This window comes from Ambystoma mexicanum, chromosome 2q, assembly GCF_040938575.1.
Source record: "Ambystoma mexicanum isolate Mex_15411 chromosome 2q, UKY_AmexF1_1, whole genome shotgun sequence".
Lineage (NCBI taxonomy): Eukaryota > Metazoa > Chordata > Amphibia > Caudata > Ambystomatidae > Ambystoma > Ambystoma mexicanum.
Genome location: NC_090924.1, coordinates 753473340 through 753500184, shown reverse-complemented (window position 1 = coordinate 753500184; position 26845 = coordinate 753473340). Strand labels below are relative to the sequence as shown.

Genomic DNA, 26845 nt, shown 5'->3' with positions numbered 1-26845 from the left:
ATGTCAGGTGTCACCCCTAGGGCGGGCGGGCTCCGGAACTCCTCTGCCCCGCGAGAGTGTAGGCCTCTGCAGGCTGAAGCCGCGCTGGTGTTGACAGGACCTCTCCCGCAGGTCCGCCGCCTGCCTGCTTCCCACGCAGACCCCGCTGGGTCACGATGCGTCGGCGGTAGCCAAGGTAGCCGGCTCACCCACCCGCAGCGCTGCCACCGCACTGATCCTCGCCGGCCTGCCCCCTCTTCACCCGCTGCGGCGGCAACGCAGGCATGGTCTGCGGGGCCCCCGGTCTGGTTACTCGCAGGATTTTGGTGCTTGGGGTTGCTCGGGTGCCTGATATTCCGTCGCGGATAGCGCTGGACGGAAGGCTGCAATGAGAGCGCTATTTTTCCAGGATATTGAATGGGGGCCAGCAGAGAGCTCTTGGTGAGCTGCCATCTTGGATAGCTCACTAGCGCCCTCTCGTAAACCACCCTATTTGACATTCCACGAGACGAGGGTAGTGCTACGGACGCACCCCTCATCATGCTCAATGTGCCGTCGGACTTTCATCTAAACGGGCCCTTGGTGTTATCTGTATTCTTCCTGATGCCTTCGTCGCCGGCTGAGAGGACTTTGCACTTACTGGATGTGGCTAGAGCGCTGAAGTTCTATGTGGACCGCACAGAGTTTCCGGGAGACGTTGCAACTTTTTGTGAACTTTGGCCCTTTGAACCATGGGAAGGCCCTCTCCAAGGTTTCCATTTCGAGGTGGTTCTCCGGCTGCAACACCCATTGCCACCGGTTGGCAAACCGACCGTTGCCTGGCCGTCCGAGAGCCCATTCGACCAGAGCGATCACTGCAACTACAGCCTTCCTGTCTGGTGTGCCCCTGCTTGACATCTGCAGGGCTGCTACGTTGAGGTCGACGCACACCTTCACGAAGTTCTACTGCGTCAACAGGGATTCCAGGGAGGAGTCCAGAGTCGGCCAAGCAGTGCTGCGCAACCTGTTCGCTTGAAGGTGAGCCTCGTGAGGAGGTAAGAGATTCTTCATGTTGAGCTTTGGCCCCCGGTAGTGCATGTGTGTACTGCTATATATTCTTTATTCATGAGCATGTGAATCCATGCCAGACCCCATGCTGGAGAAGAAACAAGTTACTTACCTGTAACTGTTGTTCTCCAGCATGGGTCTGGCATGGATTCACATGCGAGCCCTCCCACCTCCCCCTCTGCGGCTCTTCTCTTTGTCCTACTGCCACTTTACGTGCTACCAAATCTGAAGATGGCTGCCAGAGGAGGGGCTTGGGTAGAGGGCAGTCATTGGCTTGGGGCAGTATGACCCAGAGGCCAGTGATTGGTTGTTAGGCGAAAGACAGTTCAGAAGTGAAACTGAAACTGATTTTTTCTTTACCGAGGATTCCTAGCCTGACGACAGGGAATATTCATGAGCATGTGAATCCATGCTTGACCCATGTTGGAGAACAAAAGTTGCAGGTAAGTAACTTGTTGCTCCCCTCCACTCCAAGGGTCGCAGTTCCTTCTCAGGACTGCTGAAGATCACGAGCAAGACAGAGCTCCACCAAGACAGCAGCAGAAGTTGGTTGCCAGATCTCCTTCAGTCGGGTCTACGTTGTCTTCACGGGTCTCACAGCTGAACAGTAGTCTTGGCTCCTTCAGGTTACTCCAGGATCTCTGAAGAATAGGTGCAGGGGTCCTCTTCCTATCCTAAAAGCCAGGTAAGAGCCAACCCCCACTAGCCAATAGCAGGACTAGCCACACACACACACACCCCAGCAGTGGTCCAATCAGGACCACTGATGGGAACACTAATGCATACTACTCACACACTAAAACCAGTTTGTGGAATGGTGTCGAGATCCCCAGTCCACATCCTGACGGCAAACACACACACTGCCCTCCAGTAGCCCGCCAAAAGCCTCGGCTTTCTCTGGCAATGGAAGTCCATATTAGGATTTTCCTGGCTTCACAGGCCAGGAAGAAGGCGGCTAAAGAAAAGATGGCCAAAGGACAAGTGAAAAACCATGCGGCATGGATATGTTTGGACACTGGTATGTTAGTAGCTGAACGCGGTAAGGCTCAAACGAAATGCACCAAAAAATGTTAAGAGGTTACTGCTGCCACCAGCTTGTCCATTTAGCACACCTAGAATAACCAAAAACCCTTTGCGAGTTAGTCTAGGGCAAAACAAAAAGTTTACCCCTTTGTACTGCATAGTAAGATGCATTGTACAATGATAAGTTACCACAAGTGACAAGTTACTAAAAGTAGTAACAAAGTCGCAAGACTAAGGGAAACAATGTTTCCCAGTACTGACAGCCTGAAGGACATGTTATTTTTCTCATACCAGATGAGCAAAAGGCAGTGTAGTGAAGCTTAAGGCTTCATAGCACTGTAAAAATACAGGTCAGGATAACAAATAAAAGCAAAATGTTTGGGGGTCCATCAAAATGGAAGGAAAGGTTCAGTAAAGAGAAATCTTTCCTAATCTGGTCCCAAAATATTTGAAAGGCTTATAAATTTAGTGCCGTTTGACGAATCTGAACAAAGCTTTTCAAGGTTTTTAAAGAATTGGAATAAAAAAATAATAATAATCAGGATACTATTCTTAGAGATGCCAAGTGGTGCAACCAGGTGCAAGAGGCAATGGAAACTAAGCTGTCCAAAATTGGTAAGAATATTTTAAAAGCGAAAGAAACCATTGGCCAAAATGTGCATACTGGTATCATCCTACCTACCAAATCTTGGAAGGCTGACAAGCTTTTCTCTTAAGTCCATCTCGGAAGCTGACCTCACGGTAATAATACAAAATCTTAAGCCCACCAATTGTAAAGGGGACGTCTGTCCTGCTCTAGCCATCAAGGCATGCTCCGCTTCTATGATCTCTACCCTTTGTAGATTTGTTAATGCTTCCTTTAGAGATTGTTCTGTTCCAACATGTATAAAGCACTCCTGGGTCACACCTTTACTAAAAAAGCCAGGCCTCCCCCCTGATGAACCCTTGAGTCTTATCTCTAACTCTCCCTTTCTTCTTAAGATTCTTGACACAGTTGCTAGCTCACCTTAGAGACACCGGCGTTCTGAATAAAAGATAATCTGGCTTCAGAGAAAAGCATGGAACGGAGACTCCTTTACTGGATTTAAAATCTAGTCTTCTCCGCCACATGGACCAAGGGAACACCAGCATGCTGATGCTGCTGGATCTATCCGCCGCCTTCGACCTGGTAGACCATACGGTTTTGGTCTCCAGGTTGAGGGATGTGGCGGGTTTCTCTGAGTCAGCTGCCTGTTGGGTTAAATCCTTCCTCGGAGAGCGTCGGTGGAGACTGAGCAGTTATTTGTCAGATGCTAATGCCCTGGAACTGACCTGGGGAGTCCCACAGGGAGCGTGTCTTTCCCCTATCTTCTATAACATCTTTGCGGTGCCTTTTCTAGATTTCTTGGACATCAACGGCATAGAATTTACAAACTATGCAGATGACGCCCAATGTATCATCCCTATCACAGGTGCCTTCTGTAACGATGAAATAAACCTTAATAGGATCTATGATCTCATTCCAAATTGGATGTGCCTCAATGGCTTGGCCTTAAATGCTAGTAAAACCGAACTTATGCTTGTAGGTACCAGTTATAAAATTTGGAAGCTGGAAGCGAAGTATACTAAACTTCTAATCAGTGATTGTCCCATTGAGATAAAAAAAATGGTCAAGACACTGGGAGTCTATCTGTACTGTAGTCTTAATATGAAGGCGCAAGTCAACAGTCTGCTGGCCTCGTCGACATACTACATTAAATTACTGTCCTATGCCCGTCCCTTCCTATCTCAAACCAGTAGGGAAATACTAGCAGGGGACTTGATAAGTTTGAGAATAGACTACTGCAGTAGTCTTTTGATTGGTATACCCAATTGTGATCTGAATAGATTGCAAGTAATGCAAGTAATGCAAAATAATGCAGTCAGTCGTCTTCGACCCGAGGAGATCAGATCACATCTCAGAGGCCAGAAGAGAACTGCATTGGCTTCCCATTAGAGAAAGAATCTTGTTTCGACTACTGTCGATATCTTTTAACTGCCTAAAAAACTCTGGGCCTGGCGGCTATCTTAAGGATGAACTGGTGATTATGACTAATAAATATAGCCTTAGATCTAATAACAGCCATTTACTAACCACTCCCGCTTGCAGACTTTCACAAGTCAAATGCGGAGCCTTCTATTCTATAGCTCCTACCGCTTGGAACAATTTGCCTGACAAGCCCAGAGAAGAAACATCTAACAGAATATTCAGAAAGGGTTTAAAAACCCATCTGTTTAACTAATGTGCTTCTCTGACACTGGTTATGTGAGTTTATTCTCACTTCTGACTCGTGGCTCTCTCGTGGCCTCGCTGTTACTGGAACTGTTTGTTGTTTTTATCAGCACCCTTAAGCCCCTGGGTCTGTGGCTGGGCTATATAAATTATTATAAAATAAATGTTTGCAAACCATTCATATCTAGGCCTTTTTGCAAAGTTTGGTGGGATTTTGTCAAGAAGGGCAAAATTAGATGGGGGTGGGTCTCAACATTTTTATATGGCTTATAACTTTTCTGCTATTTGACGAATGTGCACAAAGGATTTCAGAAAGATTATAAACCCGACTTTCAATGTTTGTCCAAAGTCTGAATCGATTTTGTCAAGTGGGGGCTAAGTTATGACTATTTAATGTACGTACATTTTGACACTTTTCAACAAAAAAAAAAATGGACAGATTTCCAGCAAACTCGTGCAAGAAGCATTGGCAAGGGCCTGAAAGCATGGTTTTGCAAATGTCTGTTTTGATCTTTTGAAATGTGTCATAATGTAGGTACAACAAATAGTGAAATGCCTATGGTGACTGAGGCCTCTATCCATGACTCAATCTGGCCACTGCCCATAGCCAAAGGCCATGACTCTGACAATTTGGCTACTGGCCATGAACACGAGGGACCGGCAATGGGGTTAAAATGGGCATGACCACCAGGGAACGGCTATGTGGTAACGTTTTTCAAAATCGTGATGGGTTTGAATGGGGAAAAAAGATTCTGCTTGAGGCTACAGCTCAAAGTGCTGGCCAGGATTGCAGCAAACATTCGCGAGGAGCTTCAACAAGGACCTCGAAGCATGGTTTTGCAAATCTGTCCTGTGTTTTATTTATTTTTTTAAAGTGTCCAGATGGAAGTACAACAAATAGTGATATAAGTTTGGTGCCTGGACAGTGGGCCTGCCCCTCGGCAAGGACGAATGCCTACTCTGATTTATTTATTGTGGAATGCAGCAATAGCTCTAGGTTTAAATGCGAAAAAAATTATGCTTGCGACTGCAGCCCGGAGTGCTGGACGTGATTGCAGCCAACTTGCGCGAGGAGCATCAGCAAGGACTTGAAAGCATGGTTTTGCAAATCTGTCATGTTTTTTTTCTTCTAAAGTGTCAAAATGTAAGTACAAAAAAATAGTTATCAAACTTTGCTGCATGGGCAGTGGACCTGGCCCTCGGCAAGGATAAATGTGCTCTCTGATTTGCTTATTGGGGAATTGTGGTAAGGCCGAAGCCCATACTCCATTGATTGTGGAGAGTGGCTATGCAAGCCATGTGCACTGGCCATTGGTCACATTATGAGGGTATAGTGGACACTGAACTAGGATGCAGGGCAGGTGCAGTGGATAATGGGGCTGGTTTGGTGGGGCTGGGGTCATTGTCACGCTTCATGCCCTAGACAATTCAACCATGACTTGGACCCCCAGCATGCACTGCTGATCAGCCATCAGTATCTGTTGCAAAAATGTTTGTTAAAGGAGGTTTAGAGTTCTTTCATATATGTTAAGAGGAATTATTAATAACATAAGACATCACAAATGTCATTTATGACCTCACTGATGACATCACATATTAAATTAATTTTGATGAAAAGTCCCTAAAAGGGGTTGGGTTTATAATGTTGCTAATAAGATGTCAGCGGTGATTGGGAGACCCATCCTGAACTATTTAATTTATTAAATATTAAAGATTGTACTCGTCTAAACAAAACATTATATTGGAGTGCTGTTAATACAGGAACCTAATCATACATACACATAGGCAATGGCTCCAGCATGCACCATAGAAGTACAATATTTCTAATCTGGTAATTTTGGATAGTAAAATAATGAATGCTACCATATCAGAGTTTTGAGTAATGTTAAACATGTAATGACTAGCTAACAATTAAGACTTACTACATACTTGTGTTAGTACAAGCAATACATATGAAGACCCACAATGCATACAAATCGGAGACACATACACAGAAACTAAAGTAAGGAAGGAAGGAAGAAAGAAACGTCATCACCAGAAAATGTCAATAACATTAAAGTCCCTCATCATTTATACAAATACATTTTGTGTTTGAGGCCTGCTTATTGCCCCAAATATGTGCACCATGACCTGAGACCAAACCCTAAGGAAAGTACTTTAAGAACATGCAAGATGGTTAAGGTCTAGATATATAACACATTTTAAATTTTCATATTCTTACTGTCGGTGAACAAAACCGCCTGGCCTAGTTATGGCAGTGAATAAAAACAAGTGGACCATATATGTGATGTTATTAGCAATGTCATCAATTACATTTGTTCTTTCATCTTTGATATCCTGGGTTAGTTTTAGCAGTGCACAGTGGTGGCGTGAGTTATGGTTGCTAGATTACCATAATTGACGAATATCTGTTGTTTTTTTTTTTAAGTTTTACTTGTAACGTCCCTTTAACAAAGTTTTTCCTTGAATTTCATAGGCTTGTATTAGTACAATCTAACCATAACGTACCTTTAACAAAGTTTGTTTTATATATATATATATATGTATATATATATTACGCGGCCCTAAAATACAAATTGGCCGAGATTAGGACTTGCAAAAAATACATTGCTACCCCAGTAACTACCTAAAAGTTACATTGGGCTACCAATGGCGTAAAAGAAATTGCATCCCTGGGGAATCCAAAATTAAATTGTAGTTGCTGCCAACCTACTCCCCAAAACCAGTGCAAGGTGATGTAATCACCCTATAGTAAACATGGGGTGCCTGAAAAGAATCTCCAAGCCTGGGAACCTTGTATTTGTATTTTATTTATTTATATTGTGCAGCCTGCCCACGGGCATCAGGGCACATGTTTGGAAAGGTTACAGAGGGTTACAGAAGGCAGTTACAAATTACATAATATATATACATACATAGAATAAGGACATATACAAATATATACAAAGGTAGTTAGTCGTCTCAGTATATACAGAGGTAATCGAGGTTGCAATCATGCGATGGGTGTTTACCAAAGGGTGGCCGAAGCTTCGTCTTGCTTATAAAGCCATTGTTTTGCTTTGTATTTGAAGGATTGGAGGGAGGGGACATTCCTGAGATCATTGGGTAGTGAGTTCCAAAGCTTCGCTGCCAGGACTGGGAAGCTCGAGCCTCTGGCAGTCTGAAGTTTGAAGCTAGGAATGATGAGTGTGTGCATGTGCAGATCTTAGAGGTCTGTGGGCTGTGTGTTGTGTGAAGCGCTCTGACAAGTAGGCTGGTGCTGCGTTGTTCTGTGCTTTGTGGCTTAAAACAAGTGTTTTGAAGGCGATCCTCCGTGAGATGGGGAGCCATCGTAAGTTGCGTCTAGTGGATGAGATGTGGGCACGTCTAGGTATGTTAAGAGCAGCCCAAATGGCGTTATTCTGGGTTACCTGAAGTTTGTCAATGTTTCTTTGACTCGTACCAAGGTAAAGGGCATTGCAGTAGTCAATTTTGGATAAGATGAGGGTTCTGGCCAGGATCAGGCAGTTATCTATAGTTAATAAGGGACGGCAAGCAGTGATTAGTTTGCACGTGTATGAAGATGCTGAAACTACTGAATTGGTTTGTCTGGTGAGAGAGAGGGTGGAGTCTAAGTAGATTCCGAGAGTTTTAGTGACATTGGTGACCTTAATGATGTTACCATCAATGTTGAATGCATCATATTTGCTATCAAGTTTTGAAAGTTTGGACTGAGAGCCTAGGATGAGTAGCTCAGTTTTCTCATCGTTTAGGCAGAGACCGTGGTGGGCCATCCACGCCTGGATGACGGTGTAAATTGCATTGAGAGCTTTGACGTCAGTTACATAGTCACCAGTGATAGGGATGAGTATCTGGGTGTCATCCGCATAATTTGTGTAGGTGACACCCAGATGGTCAAGAATATCAAAGAGTGGTTTCGTAAAGGCGTTATAGAGCGTGGTTGATACGCACGAGCCTTGTGGGACTCCGCAAGGGATGTGTGCTGGGTCAGCAGCGGCAAGAGATGAGAAGACTCTCCTGGATCTGTTGGCAAGGAATGAGCTGATCCAGGAGGTGGCTGCATCGGAGAAGTGGGCGGCCGTTTTGAGATGCTGGCAGAGGATTTGGTGGTCCACCAGATCAAAAGCGGCGGATAAATCTAAGAGGAGTAAGATAGCTTGTTTGCCCTTGTCTTTCAAATCCTCAATTTGCGTTTAGTTCTATTAGAGCTGTCTCTGTGCCGTGTCTCGGCCGGAAACCAGATTGCCTAAGTCCTAATAAGTTGTTCTTGTCGAGATAGTCTTGAATTTGGAGATATGCAGCGCGGTCCAGGATTTTGAGAAGGTACGGTACCCTGGTGATGGGCCTATAGTTGGTGGGCATACTAGGGTCCAAGTTCGTTTTTTTGATTAAGGGGATTACCCATGCATCCTTAAGGTTATCTCGTACTATGCCAGATTTAAAGGAGGAGTTGATGAAGGAGGTGATAAAGGGGGCAAGCTCAGGCTCTGCTTCCTTTACGATTGGTGCTGGGCAGGCATTGCCTTGATAATTGGATGGTTTTAACTTCTTGATGATATTTTCCACTTCTCTAATGGTAAGAGGTGAGAAGCTGAACGGTTTGAAGGAGTGATTGGGGGATGAGAAGTTGGAATGTTGTGAGTTACCTACTGAGTCAAGGAGATGTTTTTTTTTAGTGTTGATTTTAGCTTGGCGTGTAGTGATTTTGTTAAGTAATGCTTTTTGAATGTTGGCGCACCATTCGGTGTCAGGGGTGCATGTGTCAAGGGGGGTAGCTGGGGACTCTAATTCTTTGAGAATTTTAAAGAGTTCCTTAGTATTGGATTGAGGTTGTATGATCCTGTTATTATAGACTTCTTTTTTTGCCGCTAGTATGGCATCTTTGTACGAGAGGGTGATGGCTAGAAGGTTGATTTTATTTACTGGCGTAGGTGAGTTTCTCCAGAGGGACTCAGCTTTACGTTTATCTTTCGGAAGTTCTCGTAGGTGTGGGGTGAACCAAGAATTAAGGTGGTTGCGTGGTTTTTCTTTGCGCTGTTTAAGAGGGGCAATGGAGTCCAATGCTTTTGACATAGCTCGATTGTAGGTGTCCACCAAGACGGTAGGGTCAGCACAAGTTGTGGAGACCGAATTTAATAGTGGGAGGATGAGTGGAAGTAGTTTCTCAGTTGTGATAGCCTTCTTGTTACGAGTGAGTGTAGGTGGCGCGGTACAAAGTTTGTGCGCGGATGGGCAAGAATTGATGGAGAATGTTATTTTGTGATGGTCGGACCATGCACATGGTGACACTGAAATTAGGTTTAGTGCGCAATTCATGTCTGAAACCCAGTCCAATGTGCGACACTTGATATGGGTGGGTACATTGACATGCTGGGTTAGGCCAAAGTCGGATAGAACATTGGCAAGGTCACAAGCTTTAGTGTCGTTCGTGTCCAGATAGCCTAGGTTAAGGTCTCCAAGTAAGATAATTTGGGAATAAGGCTTAGTGCTAGATGTTAGGATGGAAGAGATGTCTTCTACGAATGTGGAAGTGGGACCAGGTGGCCGATAGATGAGGTGCACTGAGGCGGTTTGATTAGGTGAGATTGGGAGTTTAATCGAGAGTAGTTCAGCTGAGGGCAGCTGATGACTTTTAGCCACTCTTCGGTTAAGAGAGCTCTTGAATATAAATGCTAATCCACCCCCCTTAGTTTGATTGGAGTCCCTATCGCACCTGATGATAGAATAGCTATCGGGAATGGCGAGGGTCAGGGCAGGGCCAGACGCCGCATGTAAACAGGTTTCTGTGATTGCCAAAAAAATCGAGGTTTTCAGTCACAATGAAGTTGGCGATGTCTAGCGCATGAGCAGGGACAGAGCGGGCGTTGATGAGCGCCCCTTTGAGTTTATCTTGGGAATTGGGGATGTTGGCTGGGGAGGCCTCTATCGATAATGGGGCGTCTAGGGTATGGGTTAAGTTGGCAGAATTTACCCTAATGTCTGTGTTCAGGTGGTAGGACCAGTGGTGACATCTGGTTGCTAATCTTTGGTTCCGGACTGGAGTAGGACAGGGCTTGGGGATAGGCAACTAAGTAGCCATAGTGGTGAAGGTTCGTTGGTGGTGAATTTGGACCTAGCGCTGTCGGGCAAGGATGATGTGTAGCCGTGAGACGTGATGCAGTTCCGTGGTGTAAAATGCGTGTTTGAGGGGTAATGGATGCGTGAGCAAAGACTGGCATTCCTAATGCGCGTATGGCATGGTTGGTTAGGGATGGGCTTGGTGGTGAAGTGTTGTAGCCACAGGGCTGGCTCATTTAGGTATGGGTTGTGCAATATCGTGTTGCCGGATGGAAGTGAGCACGGCAGTGTTGCAGTAGTTGTGGTAGCTGGTTTAATGTGAGTGGCCATAGTGGGGACAGGTTGTAGTGTGATTAAGGCCAGAAGGGTATACAGTAAATAAAGGTGAGACGGGTGCAGGTGGACAGGCTTGAGGGTGATGACGACAGGTAATGGGTTTGGCAGGCAAGTAAACCAGGTGCAATTCATAATAAATAAGTGTTGCACAATGTGATGTGGGGATCTAGTCGGTATGGCTAAGATTACTCAAAATGGGCGAACTCAAGTAAACAAGTGTTCATAGCAATAGGCAGATTCAAATTGGCTAGGATTGCACAACTAGTCAGCTACCAATAGGAAAAGTGTTCATAGCAATAGGCAGATTCAAATTGGCTAGGATTGCACAAATAGTCAGCTATCAATAGGAAAAGTGTTCATAGCAATAGGCAGATTCAAATTGGCTAGGATTGCACAAAAATAGGCACGTTTGACGATCGGGCTCAGCAGTGGCTTTGGAGTATGTGGAAGGGGGAGTACCTGTTGCATAGGGCAACCTTACACAGGACAGGCAAGCAACATTATACAAGTAGTAAGGATAGTGCTACCTGCGCGGACGTTAATAGTGCAGTGACCTGTGCTTAAATACATAGCCTCAGCTCTCGCGTGCAACGTGCATGGGCAGGCGGCGGGTTGTGTTGTAGGCAAATCAAAGGTTCAGCAATCAGAGTGTCACGTACATGGTAGGAGTAAGGAGTACGGAAGTATCTGTGGTGAGCACAGTTGTATACGGGTCTCACGCAATTACAGACAGTTTTGCCCAGGGTTACTGGCTTATGTGCAGCAGGTTACAAGTAGATGGATATCTTCACGGCTGTGCAGGAGGTGAGCATATGATGCACCGTGCGTTATGACAAAGCCTTTCGGAGCGTTATCAATCTGAGCAATAAGAATGGATTACCTCATGTATAGCTCATCATTTCGGTTCTGCAACTACGCTGCGGGATGACGCCGATGAGGACAGCTACACTGAGGGTGGTGCCGGTGTGGGCAGGGCAGTTGCAGAGCAGAGTCCAGCGCCGTGCCGCAGGTGCGGACAGGGGCAGACGGGAAGGGGCCTTTGCCTAAGTGGGCCGGCTTCCGCCTCCGGCTTGCCTCGTCGCTTAAGGCAATAGTGTGGATGGTTGCTAGGCAACCATAGGAGACGCCGAATGAGCGTTGGGTGCGGGGGCCATTTTAGGTGTTGTAGATGCAGAAGTCCTCGTGGGTCGGGGCTGTGAGAAGGGCAAGATTGCCGTGCAGGCAGTGTGGCACTGATGGCCTGGCCACGGTGCCTCAGTGCACCTCTTTACTGGCCCAGAAATTCTAGGAGGACTGCGGATGCAGGGCTCGTGCGGCAGCGATCGCTAGGATTCCAGCTGCTCCTGCAGCACGGTGCGACGCCGGCGACGGGGAGCAGAGCAGAGCTGCTGTAGCTTGTAGGCGACCAAGTTCCATACTACTTAAGCAAGGTAAAAAGCATTGCAATGGCAGGGGGACTTCAGGAGAAAGTCCCACTAGCCACCTAAAATAGGTACAGGGGAAAAAAAGTTGAGGGGCCCTGTAATCCCCCAAAACAGAATTGTCTTAACAGGCACAAACATTGGATAGAGCAATAGCACAAGCTGTTACTAGGTGGTCTGCAGTATTGTGAATGTATGCTTCCTTGTTACAGGCTTTGTCACCTGTCTGGTTGCAGTTTTTACTAAATTGACCAGTTCTTGGATTTTCCCTTTTTGTGTTGCTTAATAACAGATTTGGAAATGCTCTCACACAGTGCCCTATGTCTTAATGCACAAATACATCTTATTCTGTTTGTTACTTTTCACACTTCTGTCATGGTACCTGAATGTTAATGCACATAGACCGGGCACTACACACACTTTTAGATTATGGAACAAAAATGTTTACTTCTTGAACACATGAGAGATAAATAAAGCCAGACGATTTGTTACTGACACATCCATCTTAACCCAAACTAAACTACAGTATTTCTTTGTGCCTTCAAGTCTCTGTATATTGCTTCTGTTTTTTAAGGCAGAGGGGGAAAAAGTATGCCGGTATTATGAACTTAATTACTACCAGAATTGCTGTTTTGTCCACATCCTGTTAAATTTGTAATGAAAATGTAAAAAAATAAATAATTCAGCTGGTATTTTTCATTTTGCTCATGACGGCACAGTCACCACTCAAAACAATCATTACATGTAATGTGCACATTGGGGATATTAATCCCCTCCTCACCCATGCAGAAAATGAGCAGACTGTGGTCGACTGCAGAAGGGTTCTTACCTGCTCTGTTTGAATATAGACATTTTGTGACTGTTGCTTTTAATACCTAATTTAGGCGTGCTCCCTTCATGCATTGCTTTGTGACTTTTCTTAACTTCCACTTGGCCGCCTGTGAGTTAGTCTGAAATGTGCACTGCAGCAACCCCACTTCCCCTCTTTATCCCTCTCTCTCATTTTTACTCTTGCTCTGAGATGTCAATCTTTTCCCAATATACTCCAAGTGCTACACTAGCACCTAACCACCCTTTCTCTCAAAATCTGGATGACAAAAAGCGCAAAAAAGACATCCTTGCTTCAAACCCTAGCCTCCCAATTGCATACACCTATGTCGCTGCATCCTCCAGAGAAATCTTTACTGACATCCTTTTCTCTGTCCCATACAGACCTATGGACTCATCTCTACTCTCTCCTCTTACTCATCTTCTCCCGTTAATGGCGGCACCAAGTGGGAAGTCCTCTTGGCTGGCTTCTTCTCGTCTCGTTGCTTCGTTAATGTGTACTTCACAGGCACCAACCTGGTTCTTGGCCCTCAGGCCAACCTCCTTCTCTTTAACCATATCCTGCCGTCTCTCAACTTCCTTCCTTCTCCTGCCTCTCCTCCTGCTCCGCCATCTCTGACTGAAGTAGTACGCCCCTGTACTCCACCTAAAAAAACTTTCAAAGGCAGTGATCGTCTCCACCCGACCCTCAACGCACACACGGCCAACAAACACTCTGCTGACATCTGCCTTATTCTTGAAGATACCGACCTTGACATACTCTCACTCAGTGAGACTTGGTTCAATGCCAGCTCAGTCACTTCCTTTGATTCTCTCTTACCCGATGTCTGTAAGATCACCTCCAAGCCTCGATCTCACCAGGCTGGTGGTAGGGTTGCCTTAATCTTCCCAGAGTGGATTCCTTCTTCCATCCTACCCACTCAGCTCTATTCGTCCTTTGAGAGCCTATTGGTCATCACTCCCTCCTCCACCCTAACCATTGCAACCATTTACTGGCCTTCAGTCGCTTCATCTCTGTTTCTCTCCGAGTGGGCTGATTTCTGTTCCTTCATAGTTTCAACCACTTCCAACCTGCTACTCCTGGGTGACTTTAACAACCAATTAGACTCCACATGCACAGCAACCACCCTCTTCATTGACCTCTGCACCGCTCTTCATCCCTCTTCATTCTTCCTTCTGGTCCAACTCAATTCTGCTGGACACACCCTGGACGCCATCATCCACTCATCTCCTCTGGTGACACCTCTCTCTTGGTCTGACCACACTCTCCCACCCCCCTCCCCCCCCACATGGGTCCCTATGGCCTTGTGACAACTCCTCCAAAAGCCCTGCCAACCTTGTTCACGAACATCTGTCTGATGAAACGAGTGTCAGCTGCCGCCTTCTCTTCGACCTTCATAACCCAGACCCTACCTCTATCTCTCCATTACCAACACCCTTGACATCCTTGCCCCAGTCATGAGGATCCGCCTGAAACCTGCCTCCAAGCGAAACACCTGGTACGACTCCGAACTTGCAGACCTGAAATGTAAGTGCAGGGCTGCAGAACAGAAGTGGCAAACCTCAGGTTCACCTGCTGACATACTGGCCTGCTGCCTGCTCCAAAGGAGTTACAGACTCTCTATCAGTGCAAAAAAGGGCCCACATTCAGGCACAAGTATCTGGCGCGTTCAACAACACCCCTGAACTCTTCAAAATCTGCAGGGAACTTGCCAACCTGTCCAAAGTATCCTCTGCCCCCACTCCTTCCAGGCCCTTTGCAATGCACTCACCACTCTCGTCACCTCCAAACCCCTGGACATACTGAACAACCTTGTCATGCACTCTTCCAACCCATCCCTCCTCTGACCACTTGCCCTCCTCCTTTTCCTCCTTCGCCTCTGTCTCTCCAGAAGAAGTCACCGGAGCTGTCAACTCCTTCAAGGTCTTTTCCAAACAGGTTACCCCTTGCTCATCCAGACCCACCTATGACAACATTTACTCTCTCGCCCCTGCTCTCACTGATCTTTGTAACCACTCCTTTGCTTCTGGTTGTTTTCTATCATACCTCAAGCACTCCCTTGTGTGCCCCCTCCTTAGAAAATGTCAGCAGAGCCTACCTGCCCAACCAAATATCGCCCCATTTCAAGCACCCCTTTCCTGGGGAAACTGCTTGAGAAGTTTGCCCTGCCCCAACTTAACTTTCACACTGAACTTGTTGGCTCTCTTCACGACAATCAATCTGGACTCCGAGCATCCAGAGGTGCAGAAACTGCTCCTCTGAACACCCGTGAAGAACTGTTTGCATCCCTTGATTCCAACTCCATTGTTGTCCTCATCCTCTTTGATCTCTCGTCTGCATTTGACACAGTGAACCACTCCATCCTCAAAAAAAGGCTCCATGACACCCGTGTTATCTCGGAGCGGGCACTGGGCTCTATTGCTTCACCTTGGCTCTTCATTATCTACCTTACTTTACTGGCATGCCTCATTTCCTCCTTCTTCCCCAACTTCCAGTGCTATGCTGATGGCACACAACTCTTCAAACTTCCTGCACACACCCTTGCACCCTCCATCATCCCTGACTGCCTCTCAGACATCCAGTCCTGGTGTACTTCTAATGATCTCTGCCTCAGTGGCAGCAAAATAGAGGTCCTTCCTTTTGAGACCCTGGCACCCGACTTCTTCCCTTCACTCTGGCCTTCTATGGGCTCTCCACCTGATCCCTCCTTGAAAGCCAGAAGCCTCCGTCATCTTCAACTCCTCTCTCCTTCCTCCCTCATACTCAGGACATTGCCAAGAAGTCACATATTCAGCTTTTCCTTCTGAAAGTAATTCTACCTTTCCTCACCTTCCCACAGAGACTCGATGTTACCTGGTTCTCTCTAAGCTTGACTATTGCAATAGCCTCCTCCTTAATCTACCTTTGTCCACTCTGCGACCCCTCCAGCTAATCCAGAATAGCGCAGCAGGACTTATCTTGGGCTCAAGCCCAGGGCCCGCATCTCTCCTGCCCTTCAAAGTCTTCACTGGCTCCCGGTCGCAGCATGGATTAAATTAAAATCCCTCTGCATCATCCACAGGACTATCTGGGGCCGGGCACCACTCTATCTGCGATTCATCTTGACTACATTTTCTCCTTCTAGACACCTGTATTTCTCTGGCACCAACTCCCTGTGTGTAAAGCGGTTTGCCAGACAGAGAGCAGGTGGTTGATCACTTTCCTCAGCGGCTCCCTACTCTGGTACAGTCTCCTCCTCCCTTTTCGTCTTGAGCAGGACCTCCTTAAGTTCCAGAAAAGCCTACAGAGCTTCCTCTTTACCTCTTCCTTCCCCCCTCTCTCCCTGCTACTAGTACAGTAGCTTGATTGGTGTGCAGGGCCCTTCTGCATCCTCTGGGCCCTGATCTTCCACATCTTATCCCAGCTGCTGTCTAGCCTCTGTAATTGCCTCGGCCCACTCTCCACCACTGGAGGTTGCACTTACCTTCTTCATAGCACTTCACCTGCTGCTGTCCATGTGAACCACAGCATCAATCCCATATCCCGCTCCTCTTCACTTGCACGTTCTGAACCCTCACAAGGCATATTAGGTACGTCTTCCCCTTCCCATTGTCTTTTCTTATATTGTTGTATTAATCATTTAACATTGTAATTACATTGTCTATCGTCCCCTGTCCCTTCCCTGTTGCTCTGAGGGTGCTTTGTAACAGTATTTGCTTCCTGTATAAGCGCCTCGCAAGTGAACAATAAATACATTTAACAGGGAATTGTGGGCAGGTCATTTTGCAAACCCTTGTGTCCTTCTCACTGTTCATTGGGTGTCTGTTCATTGGCAGTGAAGCAGTTGGATATCATTACCATTTGAATGGCTGCAGGGGATGATTTCAACCCTTGTGGCTCTAGACCAGCATTTGATTAAAGAAAGCCCAGTGACCCCTTTTGCCCCAAATCATCTGCTCAGGAAAGGGAGGTGGGGATAGATCCTCTTCTACCCCCAACTCCGGAAAGTAGGGGATACATCTAGCCAACCCCATCGGGGTCCCACACCCCCTCCATAGCTTTGCACAGAAGCAGAATGGGAGGAAGCAAAGTGTAAGCCTACAATGTGGCAGCAGGCAGGGAGGGCCCCTGGAAATAGGAGTGGGGCCTTGCACTGGATTGCATTGATTTTTAGGAGTGCACGCTGTGTAGACAATTTATGCATGTTCGATTTTGTAAAAAAGCTGTGAACTCTTGGTTTGTAACACACCTTGGGTGTGGACCATTCCTATAAAGGCAACTTGTTTAATTCACCTCAGTTTCTTACATTTTCTTTTTTTCTAGGGAAGAAGATTTTTGATCTTTCTGTTCAGCTGGAATGTTGGCTTCATAAATTTGATCCATGGATCTGTGAAAAACCAGCTGCAGTGTTTTCCAAAGTATGTGTATTAGATATTCGCCTAATTTATATCAACCAAATTATTTCCTTGATGGTGAAAGCTGTCCATTTAAAAGAATGATTGGAAAGATCTTTGTTGGGAAAATAAAGTGCTTTTTTTGTAACGTCTTATGAAGGTCTCAAATTTGAGGAAAATCAACGCCTTTGGTATTTTCATAGTTTTGAAATATATAGGCATCCTACTGTGAGGCTCAGTACACAGCATATTTGTGAATTCTAAAAATGCTATGCTATGTAAACAAAACAGAAGAGATCACAGAGACACATGAATCGGATATTTCAATGCAAAATGCACCTTTATTCATGCATTAGAAAATGTCACTAATCTCCAACAAGCGCATTAGCAAATCCAACCCAGCCAGCTTCCAAGACTAAGACTGCCTCCCTTCTCTCTCAACCAGCTGTGAGACAGCCTCCAAGATTATCTAGCTAGCTACAGAACAGCAGCGCAGTATCAAGGATTACGTATATCGGTAAACTCTTCTCACACAAGGCAAAGCTATTCATTCTGCATTTCACAATGCATACAAGGTGAAACCTGTTGGAGACTGTAATGGTAGAATCTGTCTTGCCATTCCCATTCAATGTGTACTAGTTCAGGTACTGGCAAAGGTCTGTCATAATTCAAACTGATGTCAACTCTGTGAAGCATCTTGCCTTCACTTTCTCTACATGAAGCAATTGCTGTAGCTACTACTCTAAGACATTCAGTTAGCACATAGCCAACAGGACCCAAATGCAAAGGTAAAATATCCCCATGGACTATCTCCCCCATCATGTTCTTGGACTAGCACTCCTAAAGACACTCATCTTTCACATATCCAAACTCAACAAACATCTTCACATAATTCGAAATCTCAAAGATTGCAACACAAAGCTGTATTCAATGTGACAGAAGCATTCTCTGGCAATGCTGATGCAACATGTTTTCTCTCTGGAGCATACCCTCCTTCAACAAGAGGTAACCTCCATAGGCGTTCTCAGGTTGACAAGACTGGTACTCATTCAAAGAAACTTTCTCTCCTACATTTGCAAGATCATTCAGTAAGCTAACGGTGCCCTTCTGGCATGCTAGTAACAATGTGCAATATTCTGGCAACTCTAAACTATCAACCTGAACTCTAAGCACTCTACTATAAATGCTAGTACTGTCAGTTTATCCTTGTGGCATTCTAGCAAAGGTCAATGCATCAATCGCAGCAAAGCATATTCCCTGTGCAGAAATCATGGTCAATTTGTCCTCTACATAAATTCCAAAACGGATGGGCAAAACATTGTCACCCTCTCTATAAACTGGCAACATTGTGCTATTACAATTACTGTCATATATTTCCCCAATTTCCCCTCTCCCCACCAAATCAGAATGCAGTGCTAAGTACTGTGTAGAAGCATTTATCTGGAAGAATACAGTCAAGTATACACCATCAGAACTGCACTGAATCACTGTGTACATTTCTCTCAACACATTCACTCCCAATAGGTTCTCTCCATAATGGGATGTCAGCAAGTGGCATTTCTCTGTAAAGGGACCAACAGTAATGGGTACTAACTCTAACATAGGGCATATTTCTGGCGTACATGCAAACCCTACTGAAACATTCTGTCGACCTGACAAGGCAATATCTGGAACCATTTTACTGTCAATGGAACATTCTTGTTAATGTTAAAGGATATTTGTACCGCACACTATCACCACCGGAGTTGTCCCCTGGCGCTCTGGCGGCTCTGAAAAAAGGAAAAGGGGAGGGGGTGAGTTAGTGAGAATAAGCTGGCAAGTGCAAGAGAGCAGTGATGTGCTGTTGGCGGCCTCAGCCCGGTGGGTCCGTTGGCTGGGCTTGGGGTGTTTTATGGTCGGTATTCGTCGTGTGCTGTTGTGCGAGTCTGTTTGGTTTGTTTTGTTGTTGCAGTGTAGTAAAGTTTGTGCAAATTGTTGTGTTGTAGGCTTGTGGTTGTGTTTGGTTAGAGTTTGAGAGGTGTATGCAGAAGGGTGAAATTGTTAGTTTATTGGTTAATTGGCATTGCTGTCTGGAAGTGAGGCACTGAATTTCCGTATTTCTCTCCAGGTTGGCTACGGGAGCATCTCTGCGTCTCTGTCCTGATCTGGGCCGTCCGATACTCAGTCCCTTTCACACATGGCATCCATTCACATTCATAACCCTACCCAAGTTGAGCCTCTGCCACCTACGTGACACTTGTCTGTATGCGGGCAGGCAGGCATTTGTGACATCGTATCTATCACACTTGAGTCTGCCCTAGTTAACTTCTTCTCCTGGGTAACCCCTATCTCCTCATTCTCTTGCACTGACTGGTGCGCTTATTCTGGGACCACTTCCCATTTCTCTAACCTAGTTCTCAATCTATCCCTTATTGCTCTCAGTCCACTAAGGTACAGACTCACTATCATTGTATTCTCTAACCCTCTGGGTTTTCTCTCATTACACAAATCTTCACAACACGTATAATTTTCTCTAACATCAGGCATCTTTAAAAAAACGTGTTCTCTAGCCTGGCAAATATGTATGTGCACATTTCAAAACAAACTATTTCAAACAAATTCAGAGCAAGCTCACCTAATATCAAAGAGAATCAACGCAATCTCCCATCAAACTCTGACTCAGGATTTCTGTGCCTGGTAATCTCTCCATTCAAAAAGAGATGCAAAAAGCATTGCAGCTGCAATCAACACGGTTCAAACCCTCGCCGTACACTATCTCGGTCAACAAGTGGATCGGGAATAACAGCTGCTCCAAGGAACTTTCGTCCTACTTGTTCCAGTCCCAAACATCGTCCTCGGTCATCCTTGGGAGGGCCCCACGTTGGGCGCCATTTGTGAATTCTAAAAATGCTATGCTATGTAAACAAAACAGAAGAGATCAGAGACACAGGAATCTGATATTTCAGACAAAATGCACCTTTATTCATGCATTACAAAATGTCACTAATCTCTAACAAGCATCGCTCTAGCTATGAGTGCATTATCAACCCCAACCCAGCCAGCCTCCAAGACTAAGACTGTGAGACTGCCTCCCTTCTCTCTCAACCATCTGCGAGACAGCCTCCAAGACTAGCTAGCTAGCTACAGAACAGCAGTCTACTGTTATATAGAACAATGATGCATTCTATGGCTATGTGCATGCATACATAATTTCAGCCAGCATAGCATGATTGTATACTGTACTAGTTCATGGTGACATGACATGTTTTATATTATTCTACTCTAAGAACAGCATATCGTGTAACATTCCTGTCTTTGCACATCGAGACAGTCTCATGCAGAACGAACAAAAACATTTCTCTGCAGCCAGCCAAGGTCGTTTCCCTAACAGTCTGTCAAGAATCATTTTATTATGGAAACAGTGGAATCTCAAATTAGATCTAGGGTGAGCGAAGTGACTTTAAAGAGAGAGTAGGTGCGAGGAGGATGCTCTGATGGTGGGCTGTAATATACAGACTTAAATAAATACATCTGTCTCCCCTGATGGCCACCTCTACCTGTTAAGTCAACTTTGGTGACAAGCGCCCACCAGTGCAAATGCATGCCTGGAGCTGAAGTGTCTCCCCTGTGCTGCTGCTCTTTGCAACGTGTTTCCATCCTGTGTGGCAGTACCAAACAATAAAGAACAATTACGTCTTTCCTCAACATGGCTGAATTATATTCAAAATTAATTAAAAACTTTGCCGACAAGTCTGTTAACATGAGGTCGTTATTAAAGAATAAGGCTCCTTTTGATTGGACTGTGCAGTGTGCCTCAGAATTTTGTGGTATCAAATCGGCTTTGGAGAACACACCTCTGCAGAACTTTAAAATAGTAAGGAAGACCATTATCTCGTTTTCATGCGAGCAATGCAGGAGTGGGTGTTTTCATGTAGATGTAAGGGTGTGAAGAACATGTCATTGCTTCTGCCTCCCATTTACTGAAGGGGGCGGAACTCAACTATTCCCTCAAAAAAGAGCTGCTGGCGTTAAAATGGGCTGTTGGAAAGTTTAGAACATTCTTGTGGGGTTTCACGATGCAGACAGATCACAAGCCACTAAAATAAACTTTGCAGAATAAAGGGTTGGATGGAGTGCCATCTGGAGTAAGGAAAAGGGGTGTGGCACTACAGGAGTATCGCTTTGAAGTCGAATATGTTTCAGGGAACAGGAACATTCCTCTGGATTGTCTATCCCATCTAACTAGGGTGGAGATGAAGAGGATGACCGTGAGTGTGAATGTGTGTTGTATGTGGACCAAAAGATGATTGCGAAGGTCGAGTGGAATGGAAGCATGGTCAGGATGTGGTATTAAGGAATGTGAGTGATGATCACAAAGAGGTGTGTGATGGGATCAGAATTGTAAGGATTGTGGATGGTGGGGGATGAATTGCATGTAAGTGAAAAATATGTTATGAAAGGAGACAGACTAATACCTCCCGTTGGTGTGAGGAAGAGGATTGTTGAAATTGCCGTCCCCGCGGACCTCCTCCGACGGCCGACGTCACCCGATGTGATAAGTAGGACGCACGACGCCCATAGCCTCAGTTCTGTTTTTTCCGCGAACGTGTTCGCTTCGTGAATCTCGGTACGCCTCGACTCTTTGGCGTTTGCTGTTTTCAATTCTCGGTTCGTTTTTTTGTGAAGACCTGTTCGTGGCGATGTCTACTTCGTCTTCAACCCCGCGTCCGGGCTTCAAGAAATGCGGGGACTGTGGGTCCAAGATGTCGGTCACGGACTCGCACGTGCCTGCCTCTGGTGCCTCGGGGAGGCCCACGATACGGACGACTGTGTCGACTGCCAGTCGCTCACGGCAAAGGCCTGGCGGGAACGCAAGAAGAAGCTGTCGGTAGGCCGGGTGTCTAAGCCCCGGAAGTCGAGGTCTGCAGGGCTTTCGACGGATGACTCGAGGGGCGACTCTCCGCATCATCGTCTGAAGTCCACTGGGTCTCCTTCCAGGAGTCTGTCTCGCCACTCCTCCGCCTCTTTGAGGCATTCCCGGAAGCGCCGGCATCGGTCGCCTTCCCCGTCCTCTTCCGAGGACTCCGCCCATCGGCGGGTCGCTTATCCCTCCATGCAAGCAACACTGGAGGAATGGGCTTCCTTGGGGAAGCCGATGCTAGCGATTCTTGAATAGCAGGGCACCGGTCCGTCCGTGCCTCCGAGTGGGGTTGGTCGGCACTGGTCGAGAGACACCGCTCGTACGCCTTCGGGCTCGGGTGGTCGGCACGGCTCGCGGGAGAGGTCCCGCTCGGACAAGGGTAGCCGTTCTCGCCATGCCCGTTTCAGGTCCCGGTCCTCGACGCGCTCAAGACTGCGTGATCCTGTGCCGTCTTCAAAGAAGACGTCGACACCTGTGGCGCCGATGTCGACGACGGTTTCTCTCGAGGCTCCGCCTCCGAGGGTCGTCGGCGCCTAGGTCATCCAGAGACACGCTCGGAGCTCTGTCTTCGAGGCCTGTGTCGACGCTGTTGATGCTGACGCCGCTGCAGCTGACGTCGACGCCGATTCGCTCGACGTCGACGCCTTTTCTGTCGACTCCCTCGACGCCTTTCGAGGCGGTGGTGTCGGAGGGGCCCCGTGGCACGGGATTAGCCCCTAGGAAGGCTCTGGCTAAGGTCAGGCACTGCTTTGGTCCCCAGGGGTCTTCCTCTCCCCGCCTGGAGTACATTTCAGAGGGTGATGAAGGCTCTGATGAGGGCTTGGTTCCGGTTACGGTTCCGGATGAGCTTATCTCGGGCCATAGCCAGTTTGATGACCTGAGGCAGTCGCTGCATGATGCCAGTGGACTGGACACCTCTCCGGAGGTGGAGTTTTGTAGGCCGGAGCCTTATGTCTCGGGTCACCGAGTACTTGGGTTGGTCTGCTCCCCCAGGGGAGTTCGTTCAGGATGATCTCACGGACATCCTTGATCTTGGTCCCCCCCACTGACCCAGTTTTGCCGTTTCATATGGCTCTGCAGAGAAGGGTGGCGGCGGCTTGGACTGCTCCGGAGAGTCTCCCGACAGTGGGCAAGTCTTTGTCGCGAAAATACCGTCCAGCCAGTAGCGACCCCTGCTACTTGTCTAGGCACCCCACTCCGGAGAGTTTGGTGCAGGCGGCTACGGTCCTGGCAAAACAGGCGTCGTATCCTACCATCCCTCCGGATAGGGACGACAAACGTTTTGACGGCTGGGCGAAGAAAGTGTTTTCTTCAGGGGGTATGGCGCTTCAGGCGGCCAACTCCATATGTGCCTTGTCTCATTTCACACACACTCTGTGGAACTGTGTTGCATTAGCGGCTGAACATATTCCCGAAGGGGACGAACGGGATGGTTTCCTTGCTATGGTTCAGGATGGCAAGGATGCCATGTGTGAGGCCATTCAGTCGGGTTTGGACTTGGCAGATTGCGTCAGCCGGTCCATGGCGGCGAGCACCGTAATGCGCAGGTTTGCGTGGTTGCGGAAGTCTGGGTTCGCTCCTGATGTGCAGTCCCGGCTCCTCAACATGCCTTTTGACGGTGAACACCTTTTTGGCAGCAAGGCTGACGAGAGCCTTGAGAGGTTGCAGACCTCCAAAGCTGCAGCGAAGTCGTTGGGCGCTGCATTTCGCCAACCTCCACCTTTTCGTCCTAGGGGACAGCAATGGAGGGGAGGTTCCTTTTGCTATTACTCGTCCTTCAGTAAAGCGAGGGGAGCTAGCAGTCAGAGGCCATCGTAAGAGTGCCAGAGGTGGAAACAAAGGTACTCAAGGTGCCAAGGCCGCTGGGGCAGTTGCCTCTTTGCCCTCGGGCAACGCCGCAGCCGCTACCACTCAGTCAAGAGGCCAGGTCCCATGGTTCGCCGGTTGGGGGGAAGGCGGGCGCAGCATCTCGCAGAGTGGCAAGCCATTACTTTGGATGTGTAGGTTCTGGAGATCATAACCCACGGCTACTGTCCTCCTTTTCGGCAGAGGCCTCACGACAATCCACCAGGGAACCTCTCTTTGAAGAGTCCGGATCCGCTCCTTGCGCAGGAAATTCAAGCCCTGCTGGAGAAAGGCGCCATAGAACTGGTGCCTGTAGCGGAGAGGAACAAGGGATGGTATTCCCCTTATTTTTTTATTTCGAAGAAAGACGGGGATTGAGACCCATCATGGACTTGCGCGGTTTGAACAAACTCATTAGGAAGGACAAGTTCAAGATGGTGACTCTTTCTCAAGTCCTCCAGGCCCTTCAACTTCAGGACTGGTTGGTGTCTCTCGACCTCAAGGATGCTTACTTCCATGTGCCGATTCATCCCAGGCACAAGAAGTACCTGAGGTTCGCGGTTGGCGACTCGAACTTTCAGTTTCGGGTCCTGCCGTTCGGATTGACCTCCGCCCCGAGGGTTTTCACCAAGCTCATGGTGGTGGTGGCAGCGCATCTCAGGAAAGTGGGGATTCACGTCTATCCCTACCTGGACAATTGGTTGATCAGGGGGAGCTCTCCCGAGCAAGTCCTGGATCATCTGTCCGTCACCTTCCACTCCCTTCACAGGCTGGGCTTCTCCCTCAATTTAAAGAAGTCCCATTTGACACCAACGCAGCGGCTCCAGTACATCGGAGCAGTGCTCGACATGTCCCTGGGGCAGTGTTTTCCTCCTCAGGTGAGGGCTCTTCACATTCAGCAGATGGTGCACAAGTTTCAATTTGCCCAGGATCTCCCAGCGTCTGAGTTCTTGAGACTGCTCGGCCTCATGGCATCCTGCATTCTTCTGGTGCCAGAGGCTCGTCTGCGGATGAGATCTTTGCAGTGGGCACTCAAGCTCCAGTGGTCTCAGTCCTCCGGCAGGCTGTCGGACCCTGTTCAGGTGCCGCCCTCGGTAGCCCAGGACCTTCTGTGGTGGGCCTTTGAAGGCAATCTGATGAAGGGGACCACATTTTGGCTGCCCTGGCCGGAGGTGACGATCGTGATGGACGCATCCCCCACAGGATGGGGAGCTCATGCCAATGAGATGACAGTCAGCGGTCGTTGGTCTCCGTCGGCGTCCAGACTCCATATCAATCTGTTGGAGCTGAGGGCCGTCAGGCTAGCCCTGAAGGCTTTTCTGCCGATTGTGCGTGGAAAGAGTGTCCTGATTCTAACGGACAACATGGTGGCCATGCACTACCTCAACAAAAAGGGGGGTGGGCAGGGTCACTTCCGCTGTGCAGGGAGGCGATGCAGCTCGAGCTCTGGGCCATCCAGCAGGAAGTTTTGATCTCAGCTGTTCATCTGGCCGGAGACGACAACGAGACGGCGGACGCTCTGAGCAGGCAGAGCACGATCTCTCACGAGTGGGAGCTGGCTCAGGAGATTCTCCTGGAGATCTTCGCCCTTTGGGGGACCCCTCATGTGGATCTCTTCGCCTCCAGTGTCAACCGGAAGTGCGAAAGGTTTTGCTCGCGAGAATTTCCTCCGAAAGGAGCCTTAGGAGACGCGTTTGTGGTGGAGTGGTCATTCCCACTGCTGTACGCGTTTCCTCCAGTCCCCGTCATCTCGCAAGTACTGCGGAGGTTACAGAGGTTCGGTTCCCGGTTGATACTCATTGCTCTGGCGTGGGCCCGGATGACGTGGTACCCGGACCTTCTCGACTTGTCCATCTGCCCTCCACGTCGTCTTCCCTACCGAGACGATCTGCGCTCACGAGAGGGGGGGCCAGGTTCTCCATCCAGAGGTCAGATCCCTCAACCTTCACGCTTGGCTTCTGAAAGGTTGAGGTATAAGGATTGGGACCTCCCTGAAGACGTGATGGAGGTGTTGCTCTTGGCCAGGCGGCCGGCAACAAAGTCTCTGTACCGTTGCCGTTGGAGAAAATTCTGCGACTGGTGCAGAGTTAAGAATGTGGATCCTTTTGAATGTGACATTCCCATGGTTCTGTCTTTTTTGCTTTCTTTGGCCCACAGGGGCTTGCAAGTGGGGACCATTAACGGTTACCTGGCGGTGCTGTCCATATTTAAGCGCTCGTCTGAAGTGTTCCCATTTTAAGATTCCTTTAATTTCACAGTTTTTGAAAGGGCTCACTAATGTGTTCCCTCCGTCACCTTTTCTGGTGCCCGGTTGGGATTTGAACCTTGTTCTTAAGTTTCTTATGGGTGCTCCGTTTGAGCCTTTAGATTCTTGCCCTTTGAGGCTGTTAACTCTGAAAACTGTGTTTTTGGTTGAGGTTACTTCCGCTCGCAGAGTGAGTGAGTTACAGGCACTTTCAGTTAAGCCACCCTTCACTGTATTTCACAAGGACAGGGTTGTCCTTAGAGTTCGTCCTTCTTTTCTTCCGAAGGTGGTTTCGGAATTTCATTTGAGCCAGAAGGTTGTTCCTCCGGCGTTCTATCCTCCTCCACATCCTGGTAAGGAAGAGGATAGGCTCCATAGGCTTGATCCTAGGAGAGCGTTGAGCTTTTATATTTCGCGCATGTCCCGGGTCAGAGTGGACGATCAACTTTTAATTGGTTACGCTGGAAAGCGTTTTGGACAAGCTGTGACGAAACAGACTTTGTCTTGGATTATTTTAGCTATCTCGGAGTGTTACCGCT

At 47.6% G+C, this 26845-nt stretch overlaps 1 protein-coding gene across 1 annotated transcript in view; it reads left to right on the top strand.

Annotated features, from left to right (window-relative positions):
* The window catches only part of NCAPG2 (non-SMC condensin II complex subunit G2), a 1155695-nt gene that overhangs the window by 318414 nt on the left and 810436 nt on the right, over positions 1 to 26845 (top strand). The window contains exon 7 of the mRNA XM_069647980.1: positions 17246 to 17340. Within this exon, the coding sequence (XP_069504081.1) occupies positions 17246 to 17340 (95 nt within the window). The remainder of the gene's footprint in view (positions 1 to 17245; positions 17341 to 26845) is intronic.